The following is an 18,470-nucleotide window of genomic DNA, read 5'->3' on the forward strand; positions in this document are numbered from 1 at the left end:
AGAAAGCACTCGTGCACATCCAAGGTTGGAGGTGCCGGTTAAAGCAAGACAAGATAAAACTGCATAAAGAGTCATACTTTCCTAGGAAGGGACCACACACTCCACCAAAAACTCAGGCGAAGAACTGACTTAGGAACGAGTCTCCGCTTACTGTGTGTGTGTGTTGTAGGTGTGTGAGTGTTGTAGGTGTGTGGGGATGTGCAGTATGTGTTGTTGTTATGTAACTGGTCTCGGTGTGCCGGAATGGAATGTAAATGTTTTGACAGCGGAAGGGGGTCAGTGTTCAGGTGCGTGAAGTGAGACGATGTCTGTCTTTTTTCAGTTTACCGAGTCCTACACACACACACACACACACACACACACACACACACACACACACACACACACACACACACACACACACACACACACACACACTCATCGAAACCCCATGGGAATCATTTCTACCTCTGTCTTCACTCTCCCTTCTGTCACATCTCTGGCTGTATCTCCCTCTGTTGTGTATCCCTCTATCTTTTCTTTCCCACACTCGTCTCATGCTCTAGGATTATCTCTCTCTCTCTCTCTCTCTCTCTCTCTCTCTCTCTCTCTCTCTCCTTATCTGTCACAGTCTCCCCCTCTCCCCCTCCAGCTCTCTCTCTTCCTGCCTCCCCCACCCTCTCTCTCCCTCCCTCCTCCCCTCTCTCACTCCCTCTCCCCCACCTCTCTCTCTCTCTCTCCCCCTCCCCTCTCCCCCCCTCCCCTCTCCCCCCCCTATTCTACTACTCTCTCTCTCTCCCTCCCTCCTCTCCTCTCTCACTCCCTCTCCCCCCACCTCTCTCTCTCTCTCTCCCTCTCTCTCCCCCTCCCCTCTCCCCCCTCTATTATTCCACTACTCTCTCTCTCTCGCTCTCTCTCTCTCTCTCGATGGTAGCACATAGCTGATTTACAGTGCCCACCGCTAATACTGTATTTGAGATGCATACCAGGGTGGTGAGAGCCAGAGGAATTGTACGCAAGGTTTTACAGCTTCTTATACAGGCCTGTGGTGTGTAAAGCATGAATGTGCTGTTAGCAGACAACATGAAACAGGTCCACCCCCCCCCCCCCCCCGAATGGGTCACATCCACAATGACCCATTCAAACCGTTAAAAGACAGTCTGTTTGTTCTTCGGTCAGTTTCTCGGACGCGTGATGAACACCGTAGATTAACAGTGTTTTCGTTCGGAGTGCTTCTGTCCAGTCACGGCACAGTAGCAGCCGGTCTGGTCGTGTTTGATCAAGCAAGCACTGTTGTTACAGCGTCCCGTAGACACTGTTAGCTTTGGAAACTTCACATGGGTGATACTCCGGACAACTGTCACCTTATAGACGCTTGCATGATGCAACCCTTCCAGTCTTGTGACCAGCCTCGGGTGAGGAGGCACGCTGGGGTGAGGCTGGCATAACATCATCTGATATAAGTGACACAGTTTCAGCTGACACAGGCCATCCCACTCATACCAGATATGTCTCAGATGTCACACACACACACACACACACACACACACACACACACAGACACACACAGACACACACACACACACACACACACACTGAAAGGTAGGTCGGGTGACCTCCCTGAGGCTCCTTTGGGTCATGACAGTAATCAGTATATCCAACCCCCTTTCGCTTCTCCTACCTGCCACACCCCCACCCCCTCCTCCCCTCCCCCTCTTCTCCACCCCTCTCGCCCGTCCTGTGGTACAGGATCCGGTAGCCGTTACTCCCGGTCGCTCATTAGCTAACTCCAGCATGACCTTACCCGTTAACATGTTCACTTCACATCCCCCGCTTTCCGTTTGGTTTGATCCAGCTTGGCTCAGCCAGGTGGCTGTGAGCTGAGGGTCACTGGGTTCGGTACATCTTGGTCAAGGGCACTTAGGTTCAACACACTGGTATTTCTATGGTATCAGACCCAGATTTAACAGGAATTTAACAGGAAGTATTGTGGTACCTCAGTTAACTGAAATGTTGAGTCATCAGTGGTGGGAATGGGGGGTGGACCCGGTTCCAGGAGTAAAGGTGGGGAGGGAACTGGGTTCCTCTCAGATTTCAAAAATCTAGTCAAGACATGTCCCTCTCACATTTCAAAACTTAAGGTTTTGTCCACTTTTTCTCATCTTCGAATTAACCCCACCCAAGTATTGTTCCCACAGTGAAACCTGGCCATTTCCACCACTGTGAGTGATCTATCTTGCTGGTATATCTGGCGTAATATCTAGCAAAACCTAAGGGAATATTTAATTGTTTTGAGTTTTGTGTAGCATAGTGACTTTCATCATTGGTAACTTGACGTAATACTTTGAAGTTCTAGCAGAATGTAGTGAAACATTTAAAAGTAGTTTTTGTTGCTGATATTCGACACATACACAGACACACACACACACACACACACACGCTAACAGACACGCATGCACACCCACGCACAAATCATAAGCCCACACTAGTCTTCAGCTCACTACAGTGTTATTCTTTATTATACTGGAAATGAGGGACATTGTCTGACATTTAACTACAGTTAGGATTTATTTTCCTGTCCTACTGTACCAAGAGACCACCATACAGGAACGTGGAAAATAAGAGATAAATATTGTCTTTGGTGACATACAGATATGAGCATACAAAGATAACTTAAATACAATACTTTTCTTAAATAGTATGACTAATATATATATATATATTCACAAGTGTGCACATTCACAATCATCCTCACCCCTTATATGACTACATCTTTCAAATACATTCATAAAGATCCTCATCAATATATACAGAAAAATTCTCACCACGCGTGTACAATTTCATAACAAAGATTGAAAATTCAAGTTGCGAGGCACTAACAACATAATATGCTTGTATAGTAAAGTGCTTTGCTGTGACCCTAACAGATAACATCTGACCTTAAATATCATGAAATATATGAAATGTTAAATAGGAAAACAAGCTTAATGTTAGGATGACTACCTGAAAATACCTATGCACATACACACTCACATAGTCACATGCACATGTACACACACATGCGCGCGCACACACTCTCTCTCTCTCTCTATCTCTCTCTCTCTCTCTCTCTCTGAGCTCTGAGTTTCTTTACAGCATGTGAGAGGGGGTGACAGTGTTGTTTTGGCTGTAAGGCTGATGTAAAGGGTTTCTCTGAACACACAAGAAAGAGGTAATAGTGGTCAAAGGTCATCAACAAGCTGGTCCTATGAAGTTTACCCAGACAGACACAGCCCTGTACTGTTGGGAAGGGGTCAGGACCTGCCCCTGGCGCGTCCCTGTACTGTTGGGAAGGGGTCAGGACCTGCCCCTGGCGCGTCCCGGCACGTCACAAAGATACACAACACAGAGAGGTCGCCAGCCAAATCAAAAAGTCTACAACAAAGATCAAACAAACAAAAAAGATTGCCTCCTGATGTAAAGGAACTCAGGTGAAATGGACACACAGACTCACACACACACACACACACACAGGTGATGAGTGTGTGACAGCACTGTGGTAGACAGAGATTCACCCAGGGCTCTCAGCGTTTCAAAAGCCTTTTAATGGTGCGTCACGAGACATTGATTAGCTCCATTACACAGAGAATGGCATGTGTGCCTCAGCAAGCCTTTGAACAGATTAGCCTCAAGACCAAGGAGCGACTGAGTTCCACAGGGCCACCATCATTAGAGAGGGAGAGAGGGAGAGAGAGACAGAGAGAGAGAGAGAGAGAGAGAGAGAGAGATGAATCCAACTAATACTGAATAAAACAAAAATAAATACCATTATTGATTAAGATGATTCAGTCAAAAGAGACAAAACCAAGCAAGACAAGCAAAATCTAAGACGAACATGGGAGCGTGAAAAGGAACATTATAGCATGATGTAGATCACAAAAATTGATTGGTTTCTCAAGTATTGTCAGGTTTTTGGTGAATTTAAACCACTTGGCGTTTGTGCAATGCAACACTAAAATAATTGTAAGATTGTAGTTAAAATTTTAAAAAAAAAAAATCTAAAAGATAATTCTATCTTTTGTAATGCAACAGTAAGAGAGATATTACTATATTTTTTAGCTGTATTCTCACAGCAATAGAATAAAACATGAATAGTGTGTTAAGATAAAAGTAATGTTAGGAGTTTGGAATAATAACTACCTACCTGAACTCTTAAGGATTCTAAAATATAAAACATCTTTTGAAACTGAGTCTGGCCACACAAAAGTGCTTTTATCACGCCCTGGAAATGTTGTCGGTTATATTTTCAGATTGACAAACCCTGCACTTTTTACGGCTGGTCAGGTTTTAGCATGCCGGCTGAGTGGTGGTTGTTTTTGGTTATTCTTGGTAACGGTATCCGCCCACCAGACACGGGCATAAACAGATAAAAAAGGAAATCTCAGGGCCTCTAGTTTTTACGGCACGTATGACATTTAGCAAACAGATTTAAAGTTTGACCCTTTTTCCCCTTAAATTTTGGTCTCAGTAGTCAATTATTAAAATCCACAAATGTATTGTAACAGTTGTACTCCTTGCCATCGCATACCAAGGCATGCATACTAAGGCTAAAGCTGTTGGTACAGCATGTTGCCAATTATTGCATTATGGGTATCAGAACTATGTTTCTGAACTATTTTGGTCTTTCCTTTTTTTCAATGTAGTTACTCGCCAAACAAAAGTCACTGTACTCTAAGTAGCAGGGTTGGGTTTGGGTTGACCAGTTTTAAGCCGTTTTTTGGTCCCCCACTGATCAATCCACCGCAAAGGCTCTTTGTGCTTATAAATCAGAGCAAATGAGGACCTAGGCCTGTGTGTGTCTTGTGTGTGTGTGTGTGTGTGTGTGTGTGTGTGTGTGTGTGTGTGTGTGTGTGTGTGTGTGTGTGTGTGCGTGCGTGCGTGTGTGTGTATATGTCTGTGTGTGTGTGTGTGTGTGTGTGTGTGTATATGTCTGTGTGTGTGTGTGTGTGTGTGTGTGTGTGTGTGTGTGTGTGCGTGCGTGCGTCAGTGCGTGCGTGCACAGGGGGCACCTCCCCCACAGCGGTACGATACAACAGAGGCGATTAGGTCTGGTTCATTAAACCGCCGTCAAGTTAAAGTCGATGACTAACGTTGAGAACTTCTGAATCACGGGAAAGGGATCATATTTCAGTCTGAGCTCCTGCTGGATCAGATGAGCAGCAGTAAAGTCATGTACTGATCCGCCTACCCCTGTTCACCTACTGTTTTGACCAGCCCGCCATTACATTACCCCATCACATCCACAATGACCCATTCATACTCATATAAAGACCCTTCATCTTTTCTTTGTAGATTTGCAGTCCTCCATTTTAATGATGACCCTCTTGTTTCTCTTTCTAGTCGGACGTCTTCGCTGCGCGGCCAGAGACAGCGCGCGCCCAGGTGGGCTAGAGAGTCACTGACGACGGGCGAAGGATGACGGCTGTGCGGTCAGACTGTGTCTAGCCGGGCGTCTGGAGATCAGAGTTCAGTCAAACATGGCCGTTAAAGTCGTCCTGGCAGATGTCAGAGTTGGGGGGTTACGGTGTGTGTGTGTGTGTGTGTGTGTGTGTGTGTGTGTGTGTGTGTGTGTGTGTGTGTGTGTGTGTGTGTGTGTGTGTGTGTGTGTGAGAGTAAAAGAGGTTAAAGGGTTTATTGGGTTGGAGAGTCTATCTGCTCTGACAGGGATCCGATCCTGGCACAGGTTGAAATCCACATCAGGGGTTTGGGTTTTTGATCAATGGGCTGGGGGTTAACTGCTGGTGGGAGGTCAGCTGGCTGCACACAGACAGAGCCAGAGCCACGGCTGGCGTCGAGGAGAAGGCCGTCACTCCTACGCTAACGGGATTAAGACGTCAAAGTGAGCCTGCTTAGCTTCTTGAATGGTCAGGAGGACGAGGGGGAAGGACTTTGACCAGATCCAAATGCCCTGCTGAAGGTCGGGGGGCTGTGGTATGGTTTCCCAGGGGTGGCTGAGAGGACTTGTGGGGTTTCGTTACGACTCTTGGTATTATTAGGAGTCTTGTCAGCGAGTATGAATCCTTCTTCTTAGACAGAATTGGGATTTCTTGCACGGGGAGGAGTAAGGCACAGCAAATGTCATTCGGTAAAGAAGCTTGTCGTTTCAGGATTTTTTTTAAAAAAAGTTGCAAACTACATCAAACTCTAATGTGAAAGACTATTTGTGATATAAAAAAAAGAGATAAATATCTTAGATAGGTAAACTGAGCTGTTTGGTGGGAGGGGGGGTCGTATCCGACCGCGGCTCATCCGTAACTATGCGGGCTCCGTGGGTTGATGGGGGAGGAGTCTTCCCGCCCGCTCTGGCCTGTCAGCTGGTAGAGACGGTGGCTGAGGTTCTGGACCTGACAGGTGCCGAGGACACACCCCACTCTCATCAGCTGGGCGTGGCCGGTGCGGTGATGTCCGCCCCGCGTGCCCGGGTGGGCGTGCCGACGGCCCCTGGACGCCCCGCCCCGCCGCTGGGCGCCGGAGCCCGCGCCGCCCCGCGCCCACGCCAGGGCGTGGCTTCGCAGGGGGGCTCTGATGTCGCCGGAGGGCAGCGGCGTGTCGCTGAGGGGAGCCGGCAGCCGTCCCTCGGAGGGGTGGAGAGCTGGCGGAGGACTGGAGTCCGTGTGGCCGGCCGGGGCAGCGTCCGTCTCCAGGCTGGCCGGGGAGGAGTCCGTCTCCAGGCTGAAGCTCTCCTCCTCCTCCCTCAGGTCATGGAGCTTCTTGAGGAGGTCCAACCTGTGGAAAACACAAGAAAACAGACAGAAGGTGAGTTTCTGTCAGTATTGGCTGTTGAATCAGTGAACTAGATTTCGATTTGGCCTCATTGTACATGACTGAAGCTCATTAGCGGCAACGAGGATCCACGAAGAACGTTACCCAACCTGAGAAACGCATGTCCAAGTTGTTGTCACACTCTGGTCTTAATGAAACTGGAAAGGTTAATGGCCTTTTTGCAGCCCTGTCCACACACTGGTACAAAACATAATGAGACCCCATTTATTACATTGTGTAATCCAAGTAATAAATGTCCACTGGCGCTAGAGCAAACAGACAGAGTGGCCACAGAGGAACCAGGGGGGCAGATGGACACCCGCGGCCGGACGTTTCCAGAGGAGCTCTCTCTGACTTTCTGGAACAGGCCGTTGAGCAAACACAGCTCACACTGGCTCTGGCTCTGGTGCTGAGGAGGAGGAAGAGAAGGAGGAGGAGGACAGGCCATCTGTTCATTGTTTGACCACCGGGGTGGACGGTCCGTTACTTCCCCTCTGAGCCGTCGCTGGCGTGTTTGCTCAGAGAGCTCTCGTGTCTCTGGGTCTTTGTTCGTTAACAGCCACTGAAGTGGCGGGAACCGTAAACAAAGATACACGTTCATGCACCTGCCGGGCGGCGGCCATTTTGATCGTGCTGGGAGCAGTGGTTCATCGGAGTCATGAAACGGCCGAGAGTGTCGTTGTGACAAATGAAAGGTAAAGGCCAATAAGGAGTGAAAAAGAGATCCTTTTACATCACAGCACAATCTTTTCCACAGCATCAGGTTCTGCTCAATTTCCAAGTGCTCTTTAGAAAAAGGCAGTAATGATAGCTGGGATAATTCTAAAAAGATCTTTTTTCCCTCGCGAAACGCTGACTTGTCGTTTCATCACCGACGCGGAGGCTGGAATGTGTGAAATAACAGGGTTCAGAGAGGCAGAGCTATCTCCTTACAGTCAGGGCTAGGGTTAGGGAAAACGACCGTACGGACGAGCACAGCTCCCAGAACAATACAGACCGACATCCACCGCCCTCTGACATCCCCGCTGTCCCCCGGCCGACCCTGACGAACCCTGGTGGTGACCTCCCGTGGGGGCGGGTACCTGGGCACGGCCAGAGGGAGCGGCCGGTGGCGGTAGGGACTATTTCCAGTGCCGCCTCATTATGCCAGCCTATCGTCTGTGGGCCGCGGTGCGGTTTAGTTTGAGTGAGAAAAACCATTCATGGGGAGGCTAATTGTAGGCTACAGGCTAAACCAAATGCAACAGAAGGGATTCTGCTGAACTGTATTGAATAGATAGTTGTTGTGAATGGTGTATGCACTTTAGAGAAAGCCTCTCATTTGTCTGTTTAGATTTGAGTTGGTATTTTGTTTCTCAAGGAGAAACAGGAATGTAATCTGCTTTACAGAATTATTCCTCTTTTGTGGTTTGTGTCCAGGCAGGGAAACCTGAATCTGACACTTAAGGGCGAGGAAACTCAATCTGTCTGTAGAGGGGGCACAGCGGACAAACTAAACCAATTAAATCACAAAAAGGGGGTTGGATTGGCTACAGACAAGCTTTAACTGGGACTTCCTCTGTCACACAACAAATCAGGTTAGATGCGGCATGGGTAGCCACGCACAATGACCCAAACCATGCCATGGCACATTGACTTGTTCGTATGACTTGTGCTTTAATAGCACCCCCAGTGCCCACATGATGTTACTGAATGCGTGGAGGTGGGGTTTGGAGGGTGTTGACTGAGGGTTCAACATGACCCCCCCGCCGTCACCTGCAGTAACCCACCTGAAGAAAGGATGGACTTTGTGTCTTAAGCCGGCGGTACATTTTCGTGCACACACCTCAGGTGCTTGCTGCTTCGCTGGTCAGGCGACTGGTCGTCTGGGCTGGCACGCTGCCATAACACTGCCGTTACACAAAGTTTCCTTTCTCGAATTAGCGACCGGAGGTGCAGCACGAGAGAACATGGGAGTCTGTGTCTGCTCTTAAACCAGGTTAAAAAATGTTGGGTTTCTGTCAGCTGGGTTTGGCTTCCTGAGCTCTCTGAACCGTTTTATCGTTTTATTCCTCCGCTTCAATTAATTATGTCCTTGTTCCTTTATTTGTATTTTACATTAACTGTTCACAAGCAAATACAGACAGATCTGCCATGTTCCAGGCTACTGAAGGCTCATTTCTGCAGGAGAGATCATGTTTTGAAGTGGCCTTTGGACCAGAGGTGTGAGGGTGAGTCACCTGTGCCCAGGCAGTGCCCCCTCCAGTCACACTCTGATGCCCACGGTCTGATCCCAGAATGCAGTGGCTAAGCTGTCTGACCACCCTGCTCTGTCAACAAGAGCCAACAGAAGCCGTCACGTATGTGGGAACTCTCCTGCTCCATCTGGTCTGATCTGAGAGGACAGGCTAATTTGGCGATTGAGGAACTAATCCCCCCCCCCACCCCGCCAAATTGACAGTAGTTGAGAGCTTTGTGATTGGCAGAGGATGAAAGATATTACAGATTTTTTTCTTAAATAGTTCACTTGACTTTTTTGCCTCTATAGCAAATTCAATCTGCTTCTTCAGTTGGAGTCAAACGTTCATCAGAGGGTATTAGGCTAAAAGTCACTTGTGATGCGATGCAGGGAATTTTGGAGTTCGACTAGAGGTTAGCGGAACCAAACTCTTTTGGGCTACAGTGTGTTATTATTCCTAAACAGCACACCCAGGATGTAGACTGACGGATGGAGATGGAGGAGGAGAACTACAAACCCAGGTCAATGCTCGGCTCTCCAGGAAGGCCTCCTCGGAGAGGGGTAGGCCTAAACATCCTCACTATGATACATGATTACCCAGGAGGCCAGCGCTTACTAAAGGCTACCTCAGCCAGTAGTAAATATGGCTCATCCATTGTTGCCCACCCAATGATGTCGCGGGGGGGGGGTAGGTGGGTATGAATTTGACGGCTGTACGTTAGTGTGTGTGGCACGCATGCTGTACGCTAGTGTGTGCGTGCTTCCGTCACACATGTACCAGAACCCGCCACCAGGGGGCGCTCGCCACGATTCAGTTTTTTTCCCATTGCCAAGTAAATTTAGCTTTGTACATAAAAAACTATGCTTGGTGTCTCAGTAAAAGTATATTCTACTCAGGAGGCCATCTTCTTTCTAAATCCACACAGTTCAGAGCTGGAGGTGTTTAGTAGCTCTTTTGGCGCTTGTTCTCTGTAGAATGATTGATCCACTATGGCGCAGTAACACTATACAGACAGTAGAGGGATGCATAGACCATATTTCAAGAACGTACAAAGGAAACTGTGTTGTGGACACATTTTAAATGAATAGTAGATCATACCATCTTATTGCATGGCCTGTTGTGAATATTACTGTCCATATTAAAATGACATGAACAAAAGCAGAGATCAATTGTACTGTAAGCTTTCTTCAGCTGCATGATATGGTGTAGTATGTTGCAAAGCATTTTCTACCAACCCACTAGGGGCACCATTCTCCATGTAGCACTAAAAACAATCTGATCTTTGTATTTCAGCATAACTTGCCACAAGCACTCCAAAGTCCCTCCAGTTTCTCTGCTGAGGCTTCTACAGGGAGAACGAAAGAGGAGTTTGTAATAACACACATACCCAATCCCGCTTGGCACTAATCAACTCCAAATTGCTCGAAACAAGGCTAGCTAGATTCCGTATGCCGAGGGGAATCCAATGATGTCCACCTCTTGACGTTTGGATGATTTTACTGAGCGCTAGATCGACAAGAAGACGAATCATTTCATTCAAAAACTGTACATGATGATGACATGCATCATGGGGTAGGGGACGACAGGTTCTCTGTGAACCTGTTTGTAATCCCAGTCAGTCAGCCAGTCAGCCAGTCAGTCAGTCAGCCAGTCAGTCAGCCAGTCAGTTAGTCAGTCAGTCAGTCAGTCAGTCAGTCAGTCAGTCAGTCAGTCAGTCAGTCAGTCAGTCAGCCAGCCAATCAGCCAGTCAGTCAGCCAGTCAGCCAAACAGTCAGTGAGTCAGTCAGTGAGTCAGTCAGTCAGTCAGCCAGCCAGCCAGTCAGTCAGTCAGTGAGTCAGTCAGTCAGTCAGTCAGTCAGTCAGTCAGTCAGTCAGCCAGTCAGTCAGTCAGTGAGTCAGTCAGTCAGTCAGTCAGTCAGTCAGTAGGGCTGAGTGAGCAGTGGGAGTAAGAAGACAGAAATGAGCGGGAAGGTGATTTATACATGTCAGAATTGAACATTGTCGCTACTTGTTCTTGCGGTGTTGTTTTCCTAGCTCCTGTTTTCCTTGTTTTGTTGATGAGAAATAATACTAGTGCAGTCTAACGTGAGACTAGAAGATTGGGTGAAAGTTTACAGTCAGTCAATCCCCTGGGCTGGGACAACAGCTGCCATGTTTCAACTGAAACATCGGCTACATGTACAGTATATGTCTGTGGCCATACAGTAATGACGATTCATCTCTCTCTCTCTCTCTCTCTCTCTCTCTCTCTATTCTCTCTTTTTCTCCACAGGATGAGATTGAGCTATGTCGTGGTTTTGGTGACAGACACTTCTGACCAGGCCAGGTTGCAGGAGAATCACATGACCTTTCGTGTGCTGAACCAAACCAACCAAAGACGCAGGCCAGACTCTAGACCTTGATTGAGGTCTGCTGCAGCATTCGTTTTTGTAAATACCCAAGCTGTACAGATGACTTACTATGGCTACAAAAATTCCAGACCCCTAAGCATACAACATCAAACAACATTTGACCTCCTCTCCTCAGAACTCCCTGTGTGTTCTTTAAGCCTGTGCTCCCATGTTCCCCCTGCTCCTAGAAAGTACTACAGTACAGTACAGTACAGTACAGTATGGTGCATGCTACATGTACATCTCTGCCTATGGCTGGTCTTGCTGTGTGGAGCAGAAACGTGTTCTGTGTGGATGTGGGGGGGTGGAATTTAAGTCTTAGCCACTAATCCACAGTGGAATTCTCTGCCTAGCTAGCCAGGTCTCCGCTCTCCTGTCCAGACCTGGTCACGGCCACCCCCACCCAGAGGTCAGTGTGTGTGTGTGTGTGGGGGGGGGGGGTTGTGTCTCTGGCTAGCCCAGCCTCAAACTCAGACCTCTGTTTCGTGTTTACGGAGTTGTACCCTCCCCCCTCCATCAGAGGAATCACACCGCCCCAGAGAGCTGACCACAAGAGATACATGACCAGATACATGACCTCTCTAGAGGTGATATACACACAACGTCACAGGTCCGTCAGGGCGTGATCATAAAAGTCTTTATGAAAGGTATGAGCCAAGGTAATGTTCAGGTTGTTTTTTATAGTGTATAAACATCATAGATCTTGATAGTAAAACTGCATTCTGGGTAAATATTATGTTTGTCCTGTGTCTATGGTTAACATCTGAATTCCTCTACCTTCACTCCCCACACTCTTGAAAGTAGGTTAACGATTTGGGAGGATGGATGGGAAAAAAAACATTGGTTTGATTGTTACAATAAACGGGGGGGGAAAAAAACACACACACAAACATGAATTTCCACCCACACACCAAGCATACAGAATATTTAGTGTCAGTCTTGTCGCTGGTATGAGTCCTGTCGTGTCATTGTTCCAGACAGTACGTAGGCAGTGTGGGGTCATAGCAGCAAAAACATTACCACAAAGCAGCTAAGCGGCCTGCTTCCCATTGCAGGAATCCGTAGGGTAAATCCGTAGCGTTTATCCTTCTTAAAGATATATTTAACTTGTTATTGTTTGGGTCCGGCCCCCAACTATGTTCTCTAAAATGAGACCTCAAGATGTTATGTAAAACGACAACGAGCAGTATGTGTTGTGATCGTGACCTACAGGAACATTCATTCTCTCCAAATTGGGAGTGATCCAGTCAGATTGGGTTACTGTGCATCTGGGGAATATTCTTCTGACCTTAACAGCCACAACTACACCTCCTCTCCGCAAGGAGACAGAGGACTAGTGGTCTGTTTTTATCAACCTGTCACTGTTATGGTGAGAAGAGAGAGGAGAGGAGAGACAGAGAGAGAGAGAGAGAGAGATAGAAAGAGAGACATTATGAACCTCTCAACATTGAGAGAACATCCTGGCTAGATTTCGAGGAATGATAGCCTATTACACAGCTTGAACTGGACAGTCAGTCTCCCTAATATAGAACTGCTTGTCTCTGACCAATGACTCACTCTTAATAGCTTAAACACACAGAGAGAAGGTTCCACCTCTGGAACCACAATCACACCCCTCAGTTCCCTGATTTCTGCCCCTACCGTTTTAAACTGGAGCTAAATGGAGAGAAATTACAGTGGTGAGGGCAGCTGGGAGGCAGTAATGGGCCTTCACTGCTCAGAGCGCCAGACACACACAAACAGTGAGGTGATGCTTTGGTTTAGATTTTATTCCAGTAGCAGGTGTTGCCTGGGCCCTCCTGAAAATGCATGCATGCACTATCATTTAAACTCTCTCTCTTTCTCTCACACACACACACACACACACACACACACACACACACACACACACACACACACACACACACACACACACACACACATGCATGCTTACTTCCATCTGACCAGAGGAGGACCAGACCTCCAACTCTCCCACACAATGCTGGTGGTGACTAAAGTGGGCCCCCTCCACTCCTGTTGTGAGGCCCTCATCTATCAGAACAGAGTCACCTCACACAGAGACGGCCTTCTAGTACAGCTTGACCCTGTGAGCGCCACTCCTGTCCTGAGGGTGACTGGGCAGTAAAGTGGCCGGTACTCTCAGATGACTTTGTCTCTGTTTTTTCCTGCATACCTGTGTGATTTAAATCTATCTCATTCTGATTTCTATGCAAACACAAAGGGAGGGTTTGATTCCCATCGGTTGCCCCAGCTGCAGTCTGTCACTCGCCAGAAGGGGGCGTGCAGACACTAGCTCTTCTCTCTCCCTCCTGCAGGACTGACGCTGATTTACTGGCGATTTGATTTGCGCTGGTATGCGATGCACGGTCATAAAAGCTGTGTGTGCGCGCGCGCGTGTGTGCGTGCGTGTATGTAGGCCTACTCCAATAAGTGCCCAATACTGTGTGTGGTCCCAAGCTTTACTAGCTTACTGTAGGCTACCACTGGCGAAGGTAGGCTAGGGTGGGAAATTATAGAAGTGGGCTAGGCTACCACTCGAAGATATAAAAAGGACTAATTTCTTCACCTGTTCTAGCTCTGCTCATCTGAAACCTGATTTAACAGAAAATATGGTAAACGCACGCTGATTTGCTTCAATCAAACCAACCAATACTCTGCCTTTTGTCTGATTCATACGAAAAGCCTAGCAAACCTAATTCAATGAGAATATAAGTATAATTCAATGGGTGAAAGGAAGAGCCCACTTGGATTGCCCGTTTAACCTTGGTATTAAACTCTGACGCAAACGGCTATCACTCTCCACCTAGACAAACTGTGCGGGAGATTTTCATCCATGGCCCAATATTTAAAGTAGCGTTTAATCTAGTGTGCCGATAAATTAACAAACAAACGTTGTTTGTTAATTTCATAGTATACACTAGATTAAATGTTACATTAAATACACCACCGCGTAATAGCATCGACCCCTGTTGCGCCTGTGTGGTTCGTGCGCGCCGGTTTGAGTGCGCAGCGCACCCCAGTGCCTTGTGTGAAAGATGATGCAATTGTCTTCTGTCTCATTCATTGAACACCTTAATTTCATATTCAGCTTCACCAAAATGTTTCCAATATGTGACTGATTTGATTTGAAGTGAATGCGTAATTGCACCAAACTTGTCATGGTTTAGACCATTTCGCTTTTGTGCAAGGATAGGACCAAGATATGATCCAAATATAACAACTCAGAGGCTGCATGCAGCGCAGTGCGCTCTGACAGTCAAGACAAGTCACTAATTTTTAACTGAATTAATGTCTCTCTTGCTTGCTCGCACAGTCATGAGCATGAAGTCCAAAGATTATCAGTAGAGTTTAGGTTCATTGTATCACGTCTGTTTAGCTTTGACCTTGTCGGCTACCACTATCTCCCCGACACAACACCCTGGCCCATGGGCCAGGACTGAGCAAAAGTTTCAGCTCACTGAACGCACAGTAGCCTAACATGGACATGATATGGCTAATGAGTTCTGAGCTCGGCTGGCTTTGGTGGCGTACATCTGTGAGATCAATCATTCCACATGGCCAATACTGGGCACGGATATGCGTGCTTTTCATAATCCCCTATCCTATGAGATCTGAACTAATGTCCATAAGACAGACTACCATTTATATCCATTCGGAATCAAAGCCAGCTTCATCCAATGACATTCATTCACAGGGCGCGAAAGAAGACTAATGTCTCTTACCTGTTCCTCTCGAGGCGGTCTTCCAAGGGGAGAGCCAGGGTCTGCTGGAAGGAGAGGAGGCTGATGCAATACACGGTGAGCGGGATAAGGGACCGCATTTCTGGGCCAGTTCTCACACCCCTTTGGAAGGAGGGGGCAGCCAAACCACCTGGACGAAGTTCAAATCCCAATGGAGGAAAAAAAAACTTTGCCAAAAAGTGTCGGAGTGAAGGCACTGGTGTCAGGGAAATGATATAGGCAAGACCCTAGGCGAGCAGAGAAGGAATGGACAATGAGATTAATCAAAGTAATTACTGCTATGATCAAATTATGGGAACGTTAATATGCCAATTTTATTCACTCTCACTCACTTTAGAGACATTTGCAAATTATATTATGAATTATAATAACTGTAATATAAATTCAAGTTACCGCATTATACAGAAACACAAGCTTACTCACTCATTTTCTATTAGCATACTTCACTAAGAATAAGTCCAAAGCCTATTTGCAGTTTTATTCATGACAACAAATAAATGAATCAAAATACAGTATCTACCATATGAGAAACTAAATTCTTACTGTACCTAAGTGGAGATTTTAGGCGGTATCTGGATGTTCTTTCAGTATTTTCCCACGGCTCTATCAACGTGTTGGTCAAGATCAAGTTCTTAGTCTGAACTCTGAAGCCGAGAGCGAGATGACATTGTGGGTTTAAATATAGTGGGCGGGCCCTGGTGTGCGCCGGTGGCAATTTTCTGAAGCACCTATGATAGGCTAGCCTCCCCTCCACATTTTGTCATCAGCTTTCTACTGATCCGGCGTGTTTGCCCTCAAAAAGGAAGGCTGAAAAGGAAGGTAATGATGACAGATGATAGTTTATATTCCAGGACAGTGTAACACTGGAACTGGACAATATGTTGCCACACATTGCTTGACCGGTTGTTTTTGCATCCGCTTGTTCAATATTCATCCGCTAAAAGTGAGTATCTTATTTAAACATAAGACAATTTCCTCATGTCTTGCACCTACTAGGAGTAGTAGGCCTACCCCCCCCCTCTCGTATCTTCCAGAGTAATACCATATGTGCCTGAGAGATAACAACAGATAGAGTCTTCCTCGCAGATGAACTGAATCAGCTTGGTCCACACATAACAACCACTTCCCTTGGACCAAGTATAACAGGATGTTTCTTCTTCACATCATTTCACAATATGTTGTTGTTATAATTGATTTCCCAGAACTCTTTAGAAGATCTATTAATCCGATTTTCTTGAAAATGTGCAGGCCATGTTTTACTTTGAAAAGACACAGCACTACTAAATTGTATTTAGGGTGTTATTATCTGTGTTTGACGCTTAAAGGCATATGCTGCAGTAACAGATAGGCTACTGTATGTGGCATGTCTAGACCCGTATTCAACTGTATTAGATGATGTGCATTACATGTCATCCATGTGTCTGTGGGCAGGTCTGTGTTATCTCGGAGCTCAGCATACCCTATGTTTATTGTTTGACATGTTTAATTAATTGTGGCCAGTGCTCTAACTGTACACACCTGATCCACACAAACACCCGATGTGTCCCAACCCTTATTTCTCGGAAAACAGGCAAAGCAGGTCTTCTCAGAAGAAGAGTTTATTTCCTGGTACTGGAGAGATGCAGTCTGGTCATCATTAAAGAAGACCCGGAGCATCATTTGGAGCCGATGTAAGAACACAGATTCAGCTCTGGAACTGAGATTCCATGCCGTGTTTGTTAGTTCTGTGCCCACATTTTCTTTCTAATTTTGAAATGATCTAGGCTATCTTAATCTCTGTTAAGAGCTATGTTTGTCTATGTTTGTTCTGATGTAATGGTCTGCGTTGGTTGCCTGTTGACCTTAACATCGTCACTAGGCGCATCTCTTTAAGCTTCCCACCAACATTATAAGACCGTCACATCAGGGTCAGCGTCACACAGGTACAGGACAGTAGGTGACAATGCAGTCTAATCCAGGCTAGAGGCAGAACAGGATCTCATCACTAATCCCTGGCTTGCCTTTGTTTACCCAAGGGTGACAGTGATGAGTCAGTATCCAGTAGCCAATAAAAGTTAGTTTTTGAAGTCCCAGTAGGCCTACTGTACTACACACCCTGCGACCTGCATTCAGCTATGCTCATTCATATGACAGTAAAGACGAGATGATAAGAGAGCAGTTCTCATATTTCAACTGCATCATAAATCTGAAATCTGATTCATATTCTCTGTCATGGGAAGCTGTTACTCACTGATGACGTTAGTGGCAGAAGTGGGTCAGTTCTATTCTGATTCCGACCCGTTTACATAACAGTGAGCGGGACATGTGACATCAATCAGCGCCCGCAGTGCCTCCGAACAGAGGGCGACCGCCTGGTTTGATCTCCCAATGATGACCAGACTGTACATTTGTTAAATGTTGCAATTAGTGGACATGAGTAAGTGCACTGTGCAGCCAGTGAATGCGGCACCAACTGTCCTTAAAGCTTCTCCAACTTCCCTCTCTGGCACCGAGGTGGCCAAAGATCGGGGGACACAGCCAAGCGATCAAAGGAGATGGATCTTTGATTGTGTTCCCTCTCATCCTGCTCCATATGAGAAAGATTGGGTCACGGGCTGTAGCCTATTGCGTAAACTCTCAGTAAATGTAAACACTGTGAGGGCTTATAAATAAAGCCTCTCCAAAGAAAAGCAAAACATATCTATTGTATCATAATAGGCCTATGTGTATAACTGAATTATTAACTTAATGTTGTATGCACAGGGCTCACCTTATGTATTTATATGGTTTGGAGAAAGAAGCAGAATGTAAACAAAGCTGTTTGGGGTTTAAGTGTCCTGGTCGTTGCTCTCAAAGTAGGAAGCTTATGTTACAAAACAGCTTAATCATGTTAGCAGCAGTACCGTGTGTGTGAGGTCGAGGAGAAGAGGAAGAATAACAAAACACAACACCTGTGGTGTGGGGGAGGGAAGATTCATGGATGCTCCAAAGTTGTTGATTGTTTACGAGATGCCGTTTCACATTCTGTATCCAAACAGTTATTTGCCTGTGCAATGACTACCTGTGAACAAAATGACCAATGTATGATGATTTATCAGTTCCACCTGTGTCACCATTCACATCTATTCACAAATGCATCCATTAATCTCAATCACAATTGATTTACATGCAATTTCTCAATCTCTCTCCATCCAATCACTTTTCACTTCCATCAGTTGCAGTGTGTCCTCTCTCTCTCAGTCGAGCTCCGGTTCTCTTATGACTGCTGCCCCCTAGTGAACCCCTTCACAGAACTGAGCCCAGTGGAGCTACTGCAGGATAAACACGGCTTCTGGATCCCTTTGGGAACAGCCTAGATTATT

The 18,470-nt window shown here is 46.6% G+C and overlaps 1 protein-coding gene across 1 annotated transcript; it reads right to left on the bottom strand.

Annotated features, from left to right (window-relative positions):
- Positions 1-4,950: 4,950 nt before the first annotated feature.
- On the bottom strand, positions 4,951-15,758 carry adm2a (adrenomedullin 2a). Its single transcript, XM_084448081.1, has 3 exons — positions 15,678-15,758; positions 15,112-15,356; positions 4,951-6,744 (listed from the first exon to the last, which is right to left on the bottom strand). The coding sequence occupies exons 2-3, from the start codon at positions 15,207-15,209 to the stop codon at positions 6,264-6,266; spliced, it is 579 nt and encodes a 192-aa protein (XP_084304207.1). The 5' UTR covers positions 15,210-15,356; positions 15,678-15,758; the 3' UTR covers positions 4,951-6,263.
- Positions 15,759-18,470: the final 2,712 nt, after the last annotated feature.

This window comes from Borostomias antarcticus, assembly GCF_949987555.1.
Source record: "Borostomias antarcticus genome assembly, chromosome: 13".
Taxonomy (NCBI): Eukaryota; Metazoa; Chordata; class Actinopteri; order Stomiiformes; family Stomiidae; genus Borostomias; species Borostomias antarcticus.